Raw genomic sequence first — 21798 nt, forward strand, 5'->3', positions numbered from 1 at the left:
GAGGAGCCTCTTAAGCAGATGTTCACATAAAGCCTTGTTCATATGTAGTAAAAAAAACACACACACAGAAATACACAAACTGACGTTGGTTGGGTCCATTGTCATTTTGTTGCTAACTTAAACAAGAAAAACTTTCAATAATAATAATAAACGGTGTTTAGAACTCTGTGTGTGCACTTATGTATGTTAATGATTGACATTTCATACAGGTTAGTTGCCCTGCTTTCCTACTGTCTGGGAGCTCTGCCGGGGTTACTGAAGTGACTAAAGAGGTTCAGCTGACACAGTACAACCTTATTCAAACTGAATTATCCAAACCCGCCTCTCATCCCATAGACTCGGCGGCTGCACATCCTAAACCCAACCATCTACCCTGTCCTGTTTCCCCAGTTCCCCTGGAATGCCTGGCACAAATCCTTGTTGTTTCAGACCTAGTTCCCAGCTTTTCCATGGACAGTGTATGTGCAGCCCTTCCAAGCGATATGGTGGAAAAGAGTCTGGATCAATTTAGTTTACTAATTTAGAGTAAAAAACATATATATTACTATTGCTGTTTATGAAAGCCTTTATTGGGCCACAAAAGTGCGATATTTTGTGGTTTTGCATGAAGTGCACAAGATTCACCAGACAGAGTGATATTAAAACATTGCACAGGAAACAAAGAAGGCTAACGGCATATAAATTAATCTTTTCATAAATGAAGTCTACGAATACAATAATAGAGAACATGGAGTGGTGCCTTTGACTTTAGGTATTTATTAGACTGGAGATGTAGAACGCTGGAGGAAAAGGACAGGGTAAGGTTCCCTTAAAGGGGTCTCTTTGGTTTGTTTTCAGATAGAAGGAAATAATCACAATGCCAAGCCACACCAAACAAAAGATTAGCAGATATGCTCGCTTTTCATAGACTTGGCATCAATGAGATGTGCTAAAATTCGGACTTTTGATCAAATTCAACAAGAATTTCCTCTTTAATGAAATACTAGCCTGGTTGTGTCTCATCTGCAGCTAGCTTATCCTATTACCTATAAAGACAGTGTCTGTTGACTGAGTGCTTGGGAATGGAAGAGCACTCACATCAGGTTGATAACAAGCCTGCCACTCATTAGATGTAAGGGAAAAGTCTGAGGGTTGAAGAATGAAGAAAATACCATGATAATGACTGTTATGGTAGCTTATACTGGTCATTAAGAACTGTTTAACTTTGTTACCACATTTCAAACATCTCCATTGATTACAGTCTAACTGAAATATAAAAACTATTTAAATTGTACTGACATTTTTGAGAGTTTCGAGAAATAGTTTCATATTTCACACTCTCTACAATAACTCTCAATTTAGTCTAACAACTGCGAGGCATTGATAAACACCGAGCTAGTTTGCTTGCTAATGATAGTATAAAGCAGGGGGCCCTCTACCGCATCTCACCGTATTTTAACAACACCGATTCAGCGAGGATTTAGAACATCACCATGTGACCAAACCTCCTTCTTATATCGCTTAACGCTTGACAACTCCACATTGCTCATTTCTTGTCCATCCGACCCTGCTTCACAACCTTTCATGTCTATCTATGGTCCTCATTTAGCACCGCATAGCTAAACTGGAGGGGAAGATGTGATGCATGGGAAAAAAAGAAGATGCTCAGCTAGCTTAAAGGCTAGTAGCTTTGTTTAAAGCTCTTTTGAATGCAGTTAAAGGCATTATAGGTCTAATAACATCACTGTGTAATGTCTTAATCCTAAAATACAGTTGATAAGCTTCAGTTTGAACACAAGAAGCTGACATTTTCTACGGCAAGGAACACACAAGGCTAAAGATAATGGTTTGGGGTTAATATCTACATAGGCAGAAACATGTTTGATATTTTTCTTTTAAAATGGCCTTACATACAATACATTATACTGTTTGATATATGATCATATGATAATATGATCTACAATAAGTCAGTATTAAATACACTTGGCTTAAACCCCCTCCTGCCCTCTGGTGTTTGAAAACAAATGTGATTACCAGTATGTGCATTTTTTGTAGAGTGTGGAATACATGTGAAATAAAGAATGATACATCATTTTCATAATAGGTAATAGAATGCAGAGTACAGTACAACAATGAAAAATTGACATCTTCAGCTCACATTGTAACATAGCGTACACACATAGGACAAATTAAGTCTACATTACACAAAGACTACATTTTTCACAGAATATATTGCTGATTCTTTCAGGCTTTTCATAAACCAATATGTGACCATTGTCGCAATGTTTGGTACGCTACAGGTTGGAAAGATCGGATGAAAGATCGTAGGGTAGAGGCATAAGAAAATGCATTAAGTTGGAGCTCAATGCCCCTTTTTCAGTGTTGTTGAAGCTGTTGTTTGTAGAATTGAGTGGCAAATGGTAGAATGGATTTGGCAGCAATCGGATGTATAATATTTAAAAATGTGTATTAATTAGTGTTTAATTCCATGAAATTAAGACACACACACACACACACACACAGACCATGGCACCAAACTATAAGTTGTGAAGTAGCTTAACCCAACTGAGCAACCAACTGAATATTCAGTTAGTTGCTCTCTGCAACCTTACTGCTAGATGCCACTCAATTCTACACACTTCACCTTTAATGAAAAGTAGTATTCACACCGCAAAATAAAAGCATGGGGAGAAAATGTTTTGCACAAAGGTTTGGGATATAAATATTAAATACTGAAATCTCTCAGGAAAATCACCTTTCTGGTGGTATTGGCCCCAACAATCAAAAGTACTTGCACCCACGTTGTTGTGAACATCTATGCAAGAAAGTGGCCTTAAAAAATAAACTGTTTCTACAATCATTGTGCTTTCTAACACACTCATCGCCCCATCCTCGCCGCCCTGCCTTGGGCATTCTTTTCCACTACTTATTACAGTGTATTAATCTTTTCATTGGAATGTATAGCTATTAACTACTCTTTCTATGCAAATGTACTCTGTCTCTAGTAAATGTAATGAGTCTGCTTTGGGATCTTTCCATATAATTGTGACACCCTTTCTCTATTGAACAATAACTGGGGTGGTACAAGATCTCAAGGTAAGCCCCCTCTCTTCTCCCAAACTGCCCAACATGGCTTTAAATCAAGAAAAATAAAACTACAACTAAAGCTTTTACATGAAACTATATTGTGAACATGTGTATACCAGAAAATGAGGATTCTGGAAAGTGTGGTCTTTGGCATAGTCCTGAGTTGCTTAAACTATTACTTGTACTACTACAACCTACTACCTTAATTACAACTTAGTTAATTCGTACATTAGTGAAGTGGTGTCAAATGTATTTTCATATCCTCATCTCTTTTGTAACTTCTCTAAAGGGGTGCTGGAGACAGCAATGGTTACGGGAATAGTAATGCAGACCCCCATTGTCATAGGGTTTAATGTGAGGGACAATATAGGTGATATGGTTCATCTTGGGTATAAACTGGCCTTTCCCAGTATACCAGGTCAGCTGAAGCTGTTGGAACTACAACTGGTCACTTGTTATCCTCCTGGGCATGGTAGGTTCCAGAACAAAGAAGATGGCCACAGGGTAGCTTTTGTGTGTCTCAGGAAAGGGTCTCTAGTTGCGTCGGTGGCGGTTGGGTTGGTTGTGCATGTCCTCCATCGTGACCCTTCCCCACACGCCGATCACAAAGGTTTCAATCTCGCACTCATTCTCGCCACGAGCGATGCGAAAGTAGCCGTCCTCACCCCAGTTCTTCCCCCAAGAGTTGGCAGCGATCTGACGACAAAGTGAACGAGACATGCAAACGGGAGTTAAAGGACCTTAGAAATAGTGGAAAGAATCGACTAAATACAAAGGAATGTAGTAGACTAACTTTTTACAACCACTGGTTTGAAACAATATAACAACCTTAACAAAACATAGACTAAAATAGTAAGAATAAAAGTATTGTAGGGTAAACTGTATTGTTGTTTGTTGATTGTTGTGTCTGTTTATCAGATAGTCAATAGAGTAGGCAACTGATTGCATTTTAGGATTTAGGATTTCAACAGCTTTTAATAATGAGGTAAAACTTACCCAATATTTCTTTGGGAGTCCATTATAATCTCTCTCCTCTCCCCATCTGTTGTACACAGGAGACACGATTGACAATTATAATCAAATGTAAACAGTTCTAACTTAAATACTAAAATATACCTTCATACAATCTTATGTAATATACAGTAATCTTTGATAATGCGGGACATGCTGAATCAATAATCATTTTCAAAAGGCAACACTCATGGAATGTGTTCAGGTATTTCATTTTTGCTACGGCTGACAATGAAATTGAGGAAGGGCCTGAAGTGTTTCCTACTGATGAAACGTTCTTTAACTTTTCAGACTTTAACATCCTGAAAACATAATTTAGGGTTGTGTACAAAGAATGTTAGTGTAGCTTAACACACACACACACACACGCACCGACGCACACACACATACACACAGGTCTAGATGCTCAGTAAACAGAGTTCCCCTTTTCCACTGACACTTCCTTCCCGGCAGGAAACAGGGAGTTGAGACATGGAGAAGTAGGAAGTGGACACTGCCTTATTCTAATAATTTTGTACACAACACTGAATTGAAACTGAATCCCATCACCATTGTTGCTACACACACACACAGACACACACACACACATACATTGCATGCCAACTTTGATTCAATCTCATAGCCAGGAGGCGTTATTCTGAGAAAGACTTAAGGTTTATTGACATCCCAGATGTCAATTGTATGTGGCCATATTTCCTGTATCAATCCCTGACCAAAACCTTCCCACCAGAGGGCTGGTTCCCATCTTATTTATCCACTCAAGCACTTCCAGTTTCCAAGGAGCCCCCCAGAGAACATTGCTTGTTTTGGTTGTTTTAAAAGGAAATGGAATGCAGAGGGGGACATTTCTGAGCGGATAACACTAGCCTTCACTTGGTCTTTATTGAACATTGAGTCTTCATGAGCTCAATGTTGGTTCTTCAAGGGCCGGCAACTATAAAAAGTTAATGTCAACAAATCAGTTGGCATCTAAAATGTAAAATAGAGGCAATTTTGTGAAATATTTTCCATTAGGTTTTGTGTGTCTGTGTGTGTGTGTGTATATGTGTGTGTCTATGTGTGTGTATGTGGGGGTTTGTGTGTGTGCTTGCTTGTGTGGATGTGCATGTGTTGACTTGGGCGTGGATGTGTCTGTGTGTGTACATGCAATAGCAACAGTCAGAATCAGCCCACAGCTAATAGCTTATCGGTTTGCCCAATCGGCTCTCTTGGTCCCCCTGGGACAATGAAGGCCTGAACCCCCCCACCCCTCCTCCGTGTGCCAGCCCTCTCCACAGCACACCTCGCCCCACACCCCTCACCTGGTCTGGGGCTCCTGATCCCTCCACGTCCTCTGTCCGGTGTGGCCGGGATTAGCGTGTCAGACAATGGGCTTTTCACCACATTGGACCTCAATGCTCTCTCAATAAACTTTCCCAGGCCCCGGGCTTAAAGAAGCGCACCGCGTCGGGATTTGGCCAATGAAAACACACAGATGTGACCCCTGATGGCTGGCTGTCGCAGGCTGCGACCATCTCCTCCTCTTCCCTTCTCTCTTCTAACTCCCCACCCTCCTCTCCCCTCGCTCTCCCCTTCAATCAACCACCTTCATTTAGCCGTTCCTCCCTCTATCCAAATCCTATGTCCCTTTATCTTATCATCTCATCATATCTTATCGATCCATCACAACAAAAATGTGACATCCACGTTTTTAAGAGAACCGGGGGACCCCACCGTTATGTAAGTCTCTTGAACAATGTCCAATCAGATAGAGCTTGATCTAGATAGACCATGATCACAGATATCTAGAGTTTGTTTTGACTAGGCGTGTCTGAAGTGAACACAGGCGGTGTCACAAAAGCATAAGGTGTTGAGAAAAAAGCATAAGAAACATAGGACAAAGGTAGCTGGAGGACGATAAACAGAATGACGGACAGACAGACAGGCAAACTGACTAGCAGAAACACTAATATACAGATGGACTGACTGGCAGAAAAACTAGCAGCAGATGGACACACAAACCACACGCGCGCACGCACGCAGACACACACACACACACACACACACACACACACACACACACACACACGCACGCACGCACGCACGCAGACACACACACACACACACACACACACACACACACACAAGACTCCATCACCAATTCCCAGGCCTTTTCAGGGAATGCTGCTTTTTTCCTCTTTCTAAATACAAAAATATATTTTTTGATGCTTGCGGACTACAATGTTATTGTCAAAGCACACTTAAAAAAGAGCCAGCTGACTAATTCCCAATCACACAGCCAACTATTTACTGAAGGAAAAGTCTGTTGATGGCCCTATATTAGGGGAAACTCCTCCTGACTGAGCAGCACCTTCAAAACACAGGGGGTGGACTTAAGTGGTACTTTTCTACTGCAAGACTAAAGATAACAACACTACTTGGCTTTGACCATGGGGGGGGAGGCTGAGAAGGGTGGCTAGCAGTGTGTTTCTGCGTGTGCTGTGGGGGAATGGATTCTAGTTTGCCAGTTGTATGACGATGGCGCGAGCACAAGCTGAGGAACAGAGGAGGATTAGGGGAGTGGGGTGGAGAAGGGTGGGTGCTTTCGGTGTAGGGGTGGGTGGGGGGTTTTTGTAGACAGGGATGGGCGTGGACAGGTGATCCAGGTGTGTCTGTCGTCTGCCTGGCCACATATTTGCGGTCGCCTTAGTTGGTGGATGGGGGAAAGAGATGGTGGACGGAGGGAGGGAGGGAGGGAGGGAGGGAACTCTTTGTCTGGGCGGACAGAGGATCGGAGCAAACACGCGTCCTGTAATATTGCAGACTGGAAGGGAAGGGCATGGGATTGCGGCTGCACGTGTGCACACACACACACACTGAGAGAATGAGTCACACACATAAGGATTTCTTTGGTAAATAAATGATTAAACAAAATCAAGAATCTCCCATTAGGGGATCAATAAAGTATCGGCCTATAATAAAAAGACACAGGCTCCTTGATATGGCATTCATGTTTGTTTTACTAGTCTTGAAGAAATATTGAAGAATCGATTCCTCTCCATCAGACCCTGTGTTCTGCCAAGGTGTGCAAACAGTCATTTGTTGGGTATGCAGGAAGTTACCCAGACCAGTTGAGAAGGGCTGGGATGCAGGTATAATTATTGTCTCATCGACTCTAAGAGAGTACTGCACTGGTGTGAGATTCAGCTCTGTGCTTCGACGCGAGCCATTGAAAAGAGGAGGAGAGTCACAAGGGTTCCTGCACTTGTTTAATAGTGTCTAACCATCAGGTCGTGATTAAAATGTTAATAGTATTGATTCATCACTTAAACAAAAGAGGGTCAGGTCTGTACTGTAAAGACAGAGGAAAAACACATGACTAGATTCAAAATCTAGTCATGTTCATTCCTAGGTTTGAAGGGGATGTATAAATGCTTGTATAAAAATCATTTAAAAATGTGTATGTATAAAAATATGTATTATATATGTAAGGTTGACAGTCACATAGGCCTTCAGCAGGCACCTCCACACACTGATATTTCACTGTTAACATTTCATACTGACAATTTCAACACAAAGTATGTTTCTAACAGAGGTCAAATGAAACAAGCCTTCCAAGCTAATTCACAGCCCACCCACTGCCTATCCCAGCATCCGCCCTTTTCAAGCGAATCATGGCTGTAGTCATTGCTCATAGACACAACTATGACACAACTTGGCTTCCGGCAGGGGCGGATCTTTGTTATTCACTCAAACGCCCACACACAATCACTCACATGTACGAAAGCACAAACACGCATACTCAGGCATACAGAGAGACACACAAACGATGTACATGTTAAAGGAGGGGTCCTCTATTTTCCTGGTAAGTTTCACAAACCTGTCTGCTTCTGACACAGACGTGCGATGGAAATGGGGCATTAGTGTTTAGCTTTGCATTCCTTCACATTTTTCAAATTTGACCTGTGACCTCATTTTTTGAGCACACACAGTTTATACACACCTTAAGACGTAAAGAGGCCACATTCAATATGTGGCCTCTATGTGCATGGCAAGTTTCTGCTTCCTGTTTGTGATGCTGACTTGTGGTGACGTAATGTTTGTAAATGAGCAAATATTTAATTTGCCATAACTCTGCCTTTTTTTACACAATCTATATCAATTCAAAGATTTGTGTTCACGCAAGTCCATAGATCATGCTCATCCAAACTGTTTGTCATTTGAAGCTATGATTCGGAAGAAGAAAAAAAATAATTATGATTCCCAATGGCAAAAATGTTCAGCATGCAAAATAAGACCTATACACCAAGTTTCAGAATTTGTCATCCATTGGGGCAGCCATGAAAAGCGTTTAGAAAAGACCGGATGTTATAGCAACCCCTGTAGGAATTTCAGCACCAAACCTTTTGGAGACCTGCTGACCGTGGATATGTATGTATAGGCATTAACAATCCGGAATATGTCGCGATGACATACAGTGTCTTACCCGATGATCCTGACAGAGTGTGTGCCATGTCTGCGGCTCTGTGGCGGTTTAGTGAGGCTGACATCTGTGTGTTTGTAGATGCCGCTCTTGTACACAAAGAAGTCCTCATGCACCTCCATAATTGCTGCCAGAACAAACAAAAGCAGGGGGAAAGTGTTAACGGGCGGACGTTGAAGTGCAATAAAACACAGGCATTCCCCGAGTTATTCACAGCCCATGCAACGTCTATCCCAGCGGCCGACCTTTTCAAGCGAATCACGGGTGTACTCATTACTCCCAGACACAAAAATGCTTCCGGCAGGAGGGTCTTTGTTATACACTATCATGCGCAAACACACTCGCACACACGCACACACACACACACACACACACACACACACACACACACACACACACACACATACAAGCAAGCACACTCAGAAGCATGTTCACATGTTAAGAGAGGGGTCCTCTATGTTCCTGGTAAGTTTCATGTTCCTGCCTCCTTGTTTCGCGGACTTGCGATGGGATTGGAACAATATTGCTTAGCTTAGAATTTACATTTTTCAAATAGCTGCTGTGACTTCATTTTTGTTTTCTGTTTCCTTCTGAGGCTGACTTGAGTTTGATAGAATTATGTTCACAAACTAGCAAATGTAAAATTTGCCATAACTGCTGTTTAGCGCGGATATGTATTGATATTTGAAAACTCTTGGCAAGCCCACCATGGAGATATAGGCATTACCAATACAAAATAATAATAGCCAACCACAACATAACAATAGGTATCCACAGATGCACTCTGAATACCTAACAAGACACACAATGGTTACCATTGATAAGAAAGGTGAAACCATTACATTCAAAGGGCGATTCATCTGAAAGTATTTTCTTCCTTTCACACCTGATGGGAACACTCAATGATTATCCATGTGTGTATGCGTTTGTATGTGTGTATCAGTCTGTTTGTGTGTGTGTGTGTGTGTGTGTGTGTTTGTGTGTGTGTGTGTGTGTGTGTGTGTGTGTGAGAGGTTGCATGTCACAACCCAAACACACACACCTCCAAATCCAAAGGCTAACATGACCTGAGGCCAACCAGACTGGCACTCTATCTAATACATGCATTCACATACACACACGCACACACACACAAACACACACACATACACGCACACACACACACACACACACACACACACACACACACACACACACACAAACACACACACATAATTGTCTATTTATAGAAGTACACTTGACAGCGGTCCAGATGGGTGTCAGAGACTGAGCTGCCCAAAAAGCTTATCACAGTTCAGAGCCATTAAGCCCCGGTCTCTAACCAGTGGAGGAGGATACGGTCAGAGGTCAACCCCTAAAGTGAGGTGAAAAGGTCAGACATGAGGTCAAATGAGATCAGATACATGGCTTGATCAATAGAAGCTTGCGCATTTGAGATACCTCTTTGGTTAACTAGCAGACAGAAGGTGATTTATGTTGCTGATGTTTAATGAGTAATGTTTAAGTTAGAAGAACTGAAACACACTTGCACACACACACACGTGGACACACGGAAAACATACCCAGACATCCCCCAACCCCCGACACACACACAAACACACACAAACATATTGATCAAAGTACCTTGCACGGGGCCATTATCCATGATCTCCTTCATGATCTCCTTGTCCTGAAGTGGATGACAGATGTTCATGAGCAACGGTGGAAGATGATACGAGCAGGAAGTAAAACGATTACAGTCAAATGGATGGTCTGAAAACAAGCCGTGTGGCTATGATTCCCCCCCACCCCTTCGCGGCCCTTAATGCCTGGCTTATTGACTTCACAAGCGCAAAAAAAAAAAGGCATCAGCCACCGTTAGAATGATGGATAGGGTTAGGGTTAGAGCTTTGACAACAAAACACATGTTTGCCGCCACCTGGTTTTAAGTACCACAGAGTTGCAAGTGGCAACATGTGGAGAAGGCGTCTGGAGACAATTTTATTGACCGTTACGAGATGCTGTTCACCGGAGACCCGACGCCCCCACTATGACCCCACCCTTTTGACAAGGTCGTTGGCGTCCTATCTGTGGACATTGGCGGAGAAATACAGAGATCAAAAGCTAAAATGTGTTCCTTATGTCTTAGCAATTCAAATCAAGTTTACATTCTCTTGTTTTTTTAATGAACATTGATTTATTTTTAATTGGTTTGTCCTATTCATGATTTTTTCTTTGCTCCTGGTTATAACACCATTCTCTGAATTGAAATAAATCCTGTGTCATATCCTTTGAAGCTGGAAATTGTGTTATTCCTCTGACATAATTATTGTACGGTTGTATAGCTGTATATACGAAGGAGCTCATTCATACATGGTCATGGATTTGTGTTCCAGTCAAATCAGGGTGAGCTAGACGGTGGCTACATAACAACCACTGTAAACGCAAATTATTTATATTATAGATACCATTTCATGAATGAAAATGCATTCAAATATATGTCTTGTCACATACAATTGATTTGACATGATGCAGTTAGTGATATGCAATGCAAAAATCGTTACTTGTCAAACAACCCAGTATCACGCAATTTCATGCTCACGAAAATGGATCTATTGAATCGTGTCCCAGAGCATGATTGTACGATTATTTTTTCATGCTTCACAGAACGAAATGTAAACCAATGCATTTCAAACGGGATGTCTTTTTCGACTTCAGAAGGGGGGGGGGGGTACACCCTCTAGCTATGGATAGATCTAAACAACACTATTTGAACTGATGAAGGCCTTTGTAGGCCAAAACATTATCACCAATTGAAACATTCTTACAATTGGAACTCGAGTGTGTGGCACCTTCTTTTTCCTACGTCGAAACAACAGTCAGATTAATCCCATTTTTGTCCACGTCACGTGACTGTCAAGGTTGCTATGGTGGTTGCTATGGACCCCCCCAGTTATCGTTTATATCCATATGCAGTTGTTTACGACCCATGGCCATTATTTAATTTTCTGTAACATGCACGCAAATATCCTGTATTTAATACATATACATTTTATATGAACCCAATTTTCTGAACAACCCCCGAACATATTGATTCTAGATTCCTGTGATAGTTGTGGGACGCTGTGATGTAACCAAGTGTATGAGCACTTCAGTTATTTACAAATTTAAAGATTAAAGATTCAGAGTGTCTATTCGTACCCTTGGTACTTTTAGCATTGGCCAAACGGTTTGGCTAAAAACACCCTTTGCGGTGCGCATGGGCATCGCGCAAGCGCACGCATTCCCGGCCATTCATGTACTTTATATGAATGGGGTTAATGTAGTTTATATATTCTATATAGCCTATATGTATTGTTAAATGTAATGAAGTCTAATAAGATACTTTATGTACAAAGTTCTCTTTTGTAGCGTAATATAGTTGTAAATGAGTAGAACGGCAAGTAACAGTGTGGCGACAGTGGCCGAAGCGATAGCGACGCTATCTCTGTAATCAAGAGGCTGCTGGAATCGAATTCCCTTATTGTCCGATTATCATGCATTTATGATCGCAACGCCTTTTGTCAGCCAGTCAGCCAACTCCTGTTTCATAAAGTTTAAAATTCAGTGCCTACCTGATATTCTGAAGACAAGCCCTAAGACTAAAACATTACATCTGAATCTAGCAATAAGTCAAAAATTAAAGTATGCTGTTTTACTTGCATGTTCTATTGAGGAAGCTAACAGGGCAAAATAGTGTAGCTATTCCCAATGCTATCCTAGGCAATCATGGGTGTTTACAAATGTATTTGAGGAGTCTGATCACCACACTTCAAAATGTTCGGAGAAGATCTTGTCAGGGTTACCTTGTCTGTAGCAGTTCTTTTTTTATAAAACATTGTGTGATCAATATGCCAGGGTAAATGCACAGGGGTGGAATAGACTCACCCTAAAAAAATCAGATGGCTTTTACTCCAAACAATAGCTTTGGTACAAACCACAGCTCACAAGTGTCGCAGCTGAGCTGCCTTAAATTGTGTTGTTTTTGTCATAAAATAGGTCCCGCTGGCTAGGAAATTAACAGATATTCCAAGGTGCCTTTTGAAGACTACCCAAAGTTAAAACAGTTTAGATGTAATTATTAAGTTACTTTTTCAATCAATAGCTGCTTTCAGACATACGTGTAAGTCCCGATATTCTCCTGATTGGCCATATGTGTGAACAACCTACCCTGACATTCGTACCCGTAAATTCAACTGAAAAAATAATAACCCTTAGGTAATATATTTTCCAGAGGTAATGTAGTTTACCTTGTGTATGAATGAGGCGTAGAAAGTCGGTATTTCTCACACCCCTGAGTTGATGACGCTTCGGCCTGCATTTGCATGTAAATGAGTGGCACCCTAAATGAGAATCAGCCTGTTGCCTTTTGTTCGCTGAATGGTTAAAAAATATATGACAGCTGCACACGAAACAGGTGTACCATCAGAAGTTTCCTTCAAGCCTAGTCCTCCCGATTTTGTGAAGTGAAAGACCACAAATGGTTACATTTAAACAGCCTATATTTTCACTAAGTGTCTAAGATTAAATGATTGTAAATAAAATAATTTAATGAATTGCATGTTATCGTGGATATTTTCTCAACACATTTTTATGCAAATTCGATTCTTCCACATGGAGAACCAGCAGTTGGGTGAGTGGTCTAGCGCTGTGGGTGTCCCGTGTCAGCCTCCTGAGTTTGTCATAAAATTCTTGGCATTGGCTTTTTTTTGTTATTTCCTTTATGTCAGAGAAAGTAGGCCTAACAATTTTCTTTTTATGTAACAAAAAGTATATTTATATTTATTTAACATTTATATAGTATAAACGAATACAGGTTTTCACCTGTATCCATGTTCTTTTTCCATTGCAGAGACGTATGTTGAGATAAATACTATGGTTAGTCAATTTAGAATATGTAAATATAATACATGGCATGAAAAGTTCTTTGATTTCTCCAGTAATCCTTCCTAAATTACTAATTGCATGGGGATTGAACCCCGGACGACCGAGTACAAGTCTGACACGTTATCTCGACACTAGCTAATATTCCATTAAAATATGTTACGCTTAATACTACTTACGCATTCAACCGATCTGTGATTTTTTGCTGTCTGCCTCCCTGTTTTTATTAATGGTCAGGTGTTCCCTTTTTGATTTATTAAATGCCTGTACTCCTCATAGACCTCCACAAGCAGCTTTTGTTCAGCGCTGGAAAAGAAAGCCGGTCGTGCCTTTTCTGACATTTTATCCATGATTGGACATTCAAGGTTCTGGGCTGGTTATATATCTCGTGGGTGAGCGTAAAACACGATAACGTTAGCCTGGTTTGAATCAACCTTAACAAGGCGCGGCTGAATTGTGTTGATGGAATGGCTTTAGCGTCAAGTGGAAGTTGGCAACATTGTATCTAGTAGATACAATGTTGCGCCGCGCAGCAGACGGCACAAATGGGTTAATCAACTAAGCGCGTTAGGGACTTTGATGGAATACCCCTCTGGCCTTCCCAGATCCTTCCCTGCCGTCTATGCAGGTTAAACAGCACAAACGCTCCCTTTATCCGGTAACGCATTCGTTCGCAACGCCTTTCTTCTTCATCGTTTCTTCTATTTGTCTCTAACTAATGCTCCAATCTTTCATCGATGCTTCGGATGTTGTGAATGCAACAGAATTAGTGCTGTCAGTTTAACGCGTTATTAACGGCGTTAACGCAAACCAATTTTAACGGCGTTCAGTTTTTGATCGCGCGATTAACACTCTTTTGGCTTGGCAAACGTTGTAGTTTTTTCAACTGCTGTCTAGCAACAACTAGTCGCGTTAGAAAAACTACAACACCATACCGGATCTAGCTACACCGGAAAAAAAACAACAAGCACGCCGCAAAAACTTGTTGGGGCAAGCAAGGATACGGAGCGGGTGAAAAACCCCTTAAAAGTGTGTGTGTGTGTTTGTGTGTCACTCTGTTCGAGCCTGCACGAGAGTTCAATGTTGTCATTAGCTGTTATGTCTTTCTGACCAATCGCAGTTCACGGCCCACCTGGGCTGTACCACTTCGGGAGGGGCCGCTCAGTAACTCCCCTCTAGACAAAATCGACTTGGTTGCAAGTTGACAGTTTGTTAGTGTTGCGTGTGTTGAGTGAGTGAGAGGTTGCGGGCGCACAGCTCAGGCTGCCGGACGGCGCTGCAAGGAACTTTTATAAACGCAATATTGTTATCCCGCAGTAATCAGCCCGACAGCCCCGAAACGTTAACGGCCCACCGGGAATTCACTCGACTTCACTCGATTCACTCGATTCACTCGACACCGATTACCACTCCGCCACCGTGTGTGTGTGTGTGTGTGTGTGTGTGTGTGTGTGTGTGTGTGTGTGTGTGTGTGTAGGGGGCGTTATTCGATAGCCTGGTAATGTGTATAAGCCTACGTACGGTAGGAATATTCATACTGGTTTAAATAATAAATGTTAGTATTTCCCATCTTTGCTGAGCAAGAGTTTTGTTCGAATGTTCAGTGATTGAAACAAATAAAAGCCTGGGCTATTGAAGTTTTACGGTAGGCCTACCACTGTCATGCACCTACCCGATGTCAAGTGGACCGGGTTCAATTCACTGCGGGTCTCTCTTCTTAAATACATCTTACCAAATATATTTCCTACTGTCCTTGATCTCACTAAAAGGCTAGCAGCACGAAATCTAGGGATATTTAGAATAGAAAAAAATGTGAGATTAATCGCGAGTTAACTATGACATTAATGTGATTAATCGCGATTAAATATTTTAATCGCTTGACAGCACTAAACAGAATATATGATGCATCGTTCCAGCAACATTTAAGATGATTGCGATGAGTTCTGCCTGTTCTGCCTCAATGCTGTCTGGGGTCAAACCAATGCAAACTAAAGTGACAGTGGGCCCACTTTTCCCACCTCTTTCAAACTTAGACCCTACGTCATAACCCGCCCCTTCAAGCCCATCCCCCTAAACCACCCAGAGATTCTACTGATGTCTGAATGACACGATGTCCGCATATAAAGCATCAAGTCTGAATCACCCTCAGGGTGAAATATCCAGATGTAAAAATGCTGAGAAAATGCTGAGGACATGTGACTAGTCGTTGTTTTTTATCACTGTCTGGGGGCTAGTTACGTCAATAACACAGATGCAGACAGATTTGGTAGTGACACATCCAATAACCAATTTCTGAAAGCAAAAGACCAAGCTAATTTATTAAACAAGGCCGCTTTATTTGAAACAATTCATGAATGTGTGAGAGGTCATTCCTTATCCTGAGTGTGTATTGGCTATTTCTGTTGAGGCTGAAGCCCTAAAGGAACATATGCAATGAGTAGGGGACTTCTGAGTCAAGGACTTCAACAAGTAAGCTATAGACCTGGGGTCTCTATTATATCAAAGAGCATAGCAACCACCTTAGCAACCTTGACAGTCACATGACGTGGACGCAGGCCCTGAAAAGAAATAGGCAAAAAAACGTAGGCATGTCCTATGTTCAGAGCCGTTATTGCGAAACTACTATGTTTTCCGCTGTGGACCAACGTAGTTACATTTCATTCTGGTGAGAGAGTTTTTAAGGGACGTGGTTAGTTTCAGTTTTTGAGGAGGTCTACGGCAAAATTCTGAAAAACCTCCTGAATTTAAATGCAATGGTTTAAAAGTCGTTCTGTGTAGCGTAATTTCAGTGCTCCCATTGAAAATGAGTGGGTTTACATTTAGTTTTGTGGAGCACAAAATAGTATGAGAAGCGCTCCCATTGAAAATGCATGGGTTAACATTTCGTTCTGTATTTCAAGAAAAAAATGTCGTACGATCGTGCTCTGGGACACGATTCAATAGATACATTAAATAAAGCATATATAGTTTAAATACCAGTTAAAGCTACTTCCTAGGCTAACATGAACTTACTGTATCTGATCTTCTGAAGGGTACAGATACAGGCCAAGATAAGCCTGCATTCTTTCCACATATACACAGCTACCGACAGACACTTGATCTGATGTAGTCTTCCATTATCATTCACAATGAGGGCGGGTACGCGTGAATGAAGGTATGCAACAACACCGCAAAAGCATAGCAATAGAAAGACCGCCACGTGATAGAGATTACAGTCTACAGCAGCGCCAGGAATTCTCCCCAATGCACAGCAGGCTTAGACACAAGCCCGTGTCTTTACTGTGGATTAAAGGACACTTTTTGCAAGCGGAGCGTTTAAAATCGATGAAGTAATCGTTTTGTGGTGGATGTGGGTGTATGTGTGTGAGCGAGGGTTTTTGGATTTGAGTCTTAGCATGTATATGCAAAGGAACAGAAATATCATTTTTGAATGCATATTCCAGGGAGGCCTGTACTGCATATGGATCTATATGTGGATAGGGTCCCTATGTACGCATTTACTAAGTGTGTTTACTATGGCCCCCATATACCTGTTCACCTGGGTTTTTAGGGTGTTAGAAAGGTTCCCATGGACATATTCCCCCAGGTTTGGCGTCTTTGCCGCTCTTACATTGGAGGAGAGCCTGTATGGTGGCGTGGACTGGAAGATGTCATTGTGGTAGTTGCGTGAGTTGGGGCATCGGTGCGTGGCCTGTCTCTTCCCACGGCCCACCGAGCGGCTCTGCATCATACAGCGGCCCACCTCCGCGGGGGTCTGCTCGGGCTGGATGTAGGGGTAGCAGTCCTCAGTCACCACCCTGGACCAAGGGATGGGCCACAGGTTTAGGGACGTGCAACGGCATAGCAGAGCACAACGGACGGAGCAGGTCTCCATCTTCGGTGAAACTAAAGTCATTAAAGTTACTTTTTTAGTCACTTTAGATACACTTTTATCCAAAGCGACTCATAATGAATTTAAGATACATAGGAGATAGGGAGTCAAACCATTTATCATTACTTGACTATCCTTCCCAACATGTTATGGTGCGTGAAGCACTGGGTTTGCTGCTTGTTCTGCCTTTACCCTCTTCTCCTCATGAACCACCAGGCACCGTCAATGCGGCCCCCAGCACAGCCACCCTGGTTGCGCGTGTCACAGGAAATGAGGTTCTGCGGCGAGAGCTGGGGAGTCATGTGACCCATTGACTGGATGGCTATACGGTCCGAGGCCACCGCTATTCCACCAGGCAGAGAAGTGTCCAAATGAACAGGGATAGAAAGTCAGAGCGTTTGTGCTGATGGTTTTCCCACCGTTAAACATACATTTTTTATTTCTAACATTCAAACTGAGTAAAAAGTTGAGGTTTTAGCTCTTACTTAGAGGGCTAGCTCCAATTTCCTATCAACTTCATTAGCTATTGTTTGACATTTTAAGTACGGTGAAATTTGAAATGGTTGTAAGGTAAGAAGAACTTCCCTTTTTCACTTCCTTCATAATAATGTCATTATATTATCGTTACCATTGATCAGCATCATGTCATTATCCTCATCACATCACTATCATGACACCCACCTGCGGTAGAGAAGGCCCAGGAGGCTGCACAGTTGCCCTGGTCCAGGGGCTGGTGGATCTTCCCCGGCCACTTTTCCACTGCGTTGAAGTATCCAGGAAGGTGCTCGCTCTGGGGGTCCATGTTCATCTGCATGGAGCCCCAGGGGAGACCAGAGTTATTATGTATATTTTAATGTCACTCACTATGATATAATGGAGCACATGCAGTATTTACTATTCAGAAGAAATATCCTCATCACCAAAAATAGATTCTGATAAATCAGGACAGACATATGCTCAGATATATATTAAGGGGTCTCAGATAGTTTGTGGTTTGGCAAGCGGGTAAAGAAGTGCAGTCTCACTATGTGAACCAAATTAAACACAAACACAGGGCTTCCACAGAGGAGCTGCCAGCAGTAAGATGTCTCCTTTGGAGGCAGATTTCATAATTCAGCTCAACAACTGATGATTAGCAGCGTCATGCCCAGTATCATTCTTTCCCACTGTGGAGCATTCCCAAATATCTGATGCCCCCTCCACAACACACAGACAGGCTGTCCACTCTATGAAACCATTTGGCCAGGAGCAGTTTATGGTTACATCAGAAGAGGAGAAGATAATGATACTCTACATGGACACCATAGACTTTGTTTTCACACCACCCAGACAAATGTCCATTTCATGCTGAATATGCAAGTATAATTAGCAATTATTATAAATTCTTCGAAATTTAAGGAATAATAAGTGTTCTTAATTTGAAACAGCTGTGATCGTTCAACTTTTACCACATCATCTCTGTCTTGCTCCTGCTCTTCCAACCCTTCAACAACATTCAATATTATATTCATTAAGTTAATGAGTGCATTGTAAGATAAGTGAATTGTGTAGTTATGTCCATCAAATATCACTGCTTAACATTCCCCCTTGGATTGGCAGCCCATAACTGTCTCATAACTTATCCAAACATCATCACAAGTTTGACTGTATCCCTTCACTCTCAGATGGTTGTGATTGCAAAAGGCACGTGATTCTGCATACCGTCTGACTACTTTCACATGTACATGCTCTCCACTCAGCCAGGGCTGCATTCCTCTCAATTAATCTTTAGCTATTCAATGAGCAGTTACACATCATCACAAGCTGATGTCCAACTAAGGAATGTGCTCCATTCCAGATAAAAGGAAGTCTTGGTTAACGATCAGTCAGAGTCAAACCTCTACAATCACCTGCTCCTTAGGGCGATGCTAACCCTTGACACAGTGTGTCTGATACTGTTAATAAAGACTACTAGTCTAGGCAGAGTGGGGGAATTATGAATGAGACTGTGATCTGGTCCCTGACGCAGGTAAGGACATGCTGATGAAAGGTAGATGGGGGTAGGGTGTGTTTGTGTCTGTGGGGTGGGGGAGTTAGGGGTTTAGTTCAGAGAGAGAGAGAGAGAGAGAGAGAGAGAGAGAGAGAGGAATGTGGGTAGAAGAAGGGAAGAGAGAGATAAAAAAACGGTGTGATTTCACTCCAGGATGCATAGAGGGATGGATGGATAGAATGAGGAGGAGGAGGTGCCAATTTATTCTGTAACAGGGCTGTCTGGTTTCGGTTTGATCTTGTGTAATCTGTTCGCAATCTAAAGACAATCAACACACTCAAGAGAATGAGAAAGAGAGCAAGACCGAGAGATAGATACAATTAAATATATATAGATGACAGAATCATAACCATACAGACATAAAGAGAGACTGATTCATATACAGATGCATAAACAGATAGACACAGACAGACACAGAGACAGACAGACAGACAGACAGACAGACAGACAGACAGACTCATACCCATACAGACAGATGGACAGATGTACCTGGATTTGGTTCATACTCATGATGGTTCTAGACGGCCGCTGGGTGCCTAGTCGGTACCGGATGCCATCTTCCAGACTCATGCCATAGAAATGACTGTAGTTAGAGGCCTTCCATCTGCAAAACAGCACAGAGCACTATGTAGTGTGTGTGTGTGTAGGGCATTGTGTGTGTGTGTGGGGGGGGGGGATCTTTACCCATAGTTCCCTCTGTTGACAGACTGGATCATGTCGTTCTCTATCAGACAGGCATTCTGCTCACACTCCCAGCGTCCCGTGGTCCCACATGTACTGTAGTACAAAGTAGTACACAGAAGTACATTATAGTATATAGTAGATCACAGTAGTACATCAGTTGTCATTTCTAATAATACATTTAACATTAAAACAACAACTAGTAAGCTGTATATTTCTATAAAAAAACATCAATGCAGTTATATGAGAAGAGATGACATAAGAGATTGAGTCTGAGTTTGGAGTTCATCAGGGGAGTCAAGTGGAACTGAATTAGAGAGAAAAAACAGGGAAAATAGGGAGGGGACATTTCTCCTCTAAAAGCCCATTGCCTTTTTTAGTCAGAGCAGCCAGAGCACAGCAGAGGGGAGCAGAGAAGACATCAACTTCTAAAGATGCTGTTAAAGAACAACACAAAACAGAGCTATAGATGCTTCTTACAGTGGTATAGAGGTAGAGAGATGTGTGTGTGTGTGTGTGTGTGTGTGTGTGTGTGTGTATGTGTGTATGTGTGTGTGTGTTTATTACAATGACCATATTGTCAATTGAAATAGATTCAACTACTTTACTTTTATATTTAAATGACATTCAGAATAAAATACACACTCTGAACTCAACGGTTGATTGAGGCTTATGTGTTAAAGCCAAATGAAATTTCCCCTCTCCAAGAACATTCCTTCCTGCTGCGTTTTTAGTAGGTCATCTGTCACCTTCCTCTGGCAGGGGGTAAAACACAGGAATAGCGGGGGGCCCAGATTGGCCCAAAAGGGAGGTTGCCTTTGATTGAAGGAAACAGATAATGGCTTTGTCCTTCTGGAGAGGTACCACCAATAGAGCCGTTAGACCTCACGGGTCCGGACTAAGAGTTGTAGGTGCCTTTTCGGTCATGTGAGAGGTCATACCGATACTTCTTTATTAGAGACAGACTAACCAGCGTCATGGCTTTGGATACAAGGGGCCATTTAACGACTCAATGTTTAATGTTATCTAATAGTAATCATCGTTATCATCGTGAAAGCCAACAGTGAGCTCCATTTAGCAGCCTTGACTAGCGATGCAAAAGTGCTGTTATCAGAAGCATGTTATCTCCAGTATTGCCAGATTCCCCGCCCAATCTGGCCCAATCTAGCAAACCTAGTTATCTCCCTTCTCCTGCAGAATGGGCTGGCCCCAGCAGCTGTCATCTCTTTAAAGACCTGTCTAGAGTCCCAAGGAAATCAAGCTTAGAAGCAAGGTCCCCTGGTATCAAATGAGCCGGATGAAACACTCACTAAACTCAGGCCAAGTCTTAAGAGGCGATAGGAGCTGAGGAGGCGGCTTGCTGCACATCATTACTGAAGGATCGACAAGGATGCTGACATCACCAGAGACCACAGGAACCAGCTGTTAGTGGGATGGGAGCTATGTATCTACACACACACATAAACACACACACACACACACACACACACACACTCTTGCTTCCATGAGGGTGTGGAAGAAGCGGGAGCTGATTTGAACGTGATGACATTTATTGAGGCTGGGCTTTGCAGGATGGCTGGCTGTCAGGGATGCGAGCAGGAAGGGAGGAAGGGAAGGTGGAAGGGGGAGGAAGGGAGGAAGGGAGGAAGGGAGGGAGGATGTGCGATGGGATTACAGCGCATAAGTGTGACTCGTAGGGAGAGGGGATAAGGACGGAAGGACACGAGATTAGGAGGGAGGTGGAAAGTGGGAGTGCGGTGTGAGAGGTGGGAGACC

The 21798-nt window shown here is 42.3% G+C and overlaps 1 protein-coding gene across 1 annotated transcript in view; it reads right to left on the reverse strand.

Annotated features, from left to right (window-relative positions):
• Nucleotides 1-566: 566 nt before the first annotated feature.
• The window catches only part of tinagl1 (tubulointerstitial nephritis antigen-like 1), a 40037-nt gene continuing 18805 nt past the window's right edge, over nucleotides 567-21798 (reverse strand). The window contains exons 4-12 of the mRNA XM_079750006.1: nucleotides 20026-20118; nucleotides 19831-19945; nucleotides 17994-18120; nucleotides 17505-17655; nucleotides 17052-17238; nucleotides 10163-10208; nucleotides 8543-8666; nucleotides 4063-4108; nucleotides 567-3762 (exon numbers count right to left, since the gene is read on the reverse strand). Coding sequence (XP_079606132.1) covers nucleotides 3601-3762; nucleotides 4063-4108; nucleotides 8543-8666; nucleotides 10163-10208; nucleotides 17052-17238; nucleotides 17505-17655; nucleotides 17994-18120; nucleotides 19831-19945; nucleotides 20026-20118 — 1051 coding nt within the window. The 3' untranslated portion in view covers nucleotides 567-3600. The remainder of the gene's footprint in view (nucleotides 3763-4062; nucleotides 4109-8542; nucleotides 8667-10162; nucleotides 10209-17051; nucleotides 17239-17504; nucleotides 17656-17993; nucleotides 18121-19830; nucleotides 19946-20025; nucleotides 20119-21798) is intronic.

The sequence above is a fragment of the Pollachius pollachius genome, assembly GCF_949987615.1.
Source record: "Pollachius pollachius genome assembly, chromosome: 13".
Classification (NCBI taxonomy): Eukaryota; Metazoa; Chordata; class Actinopteri; order Gadiformes; family Gadidae; genus Pollachius; species Pollachius pollachius.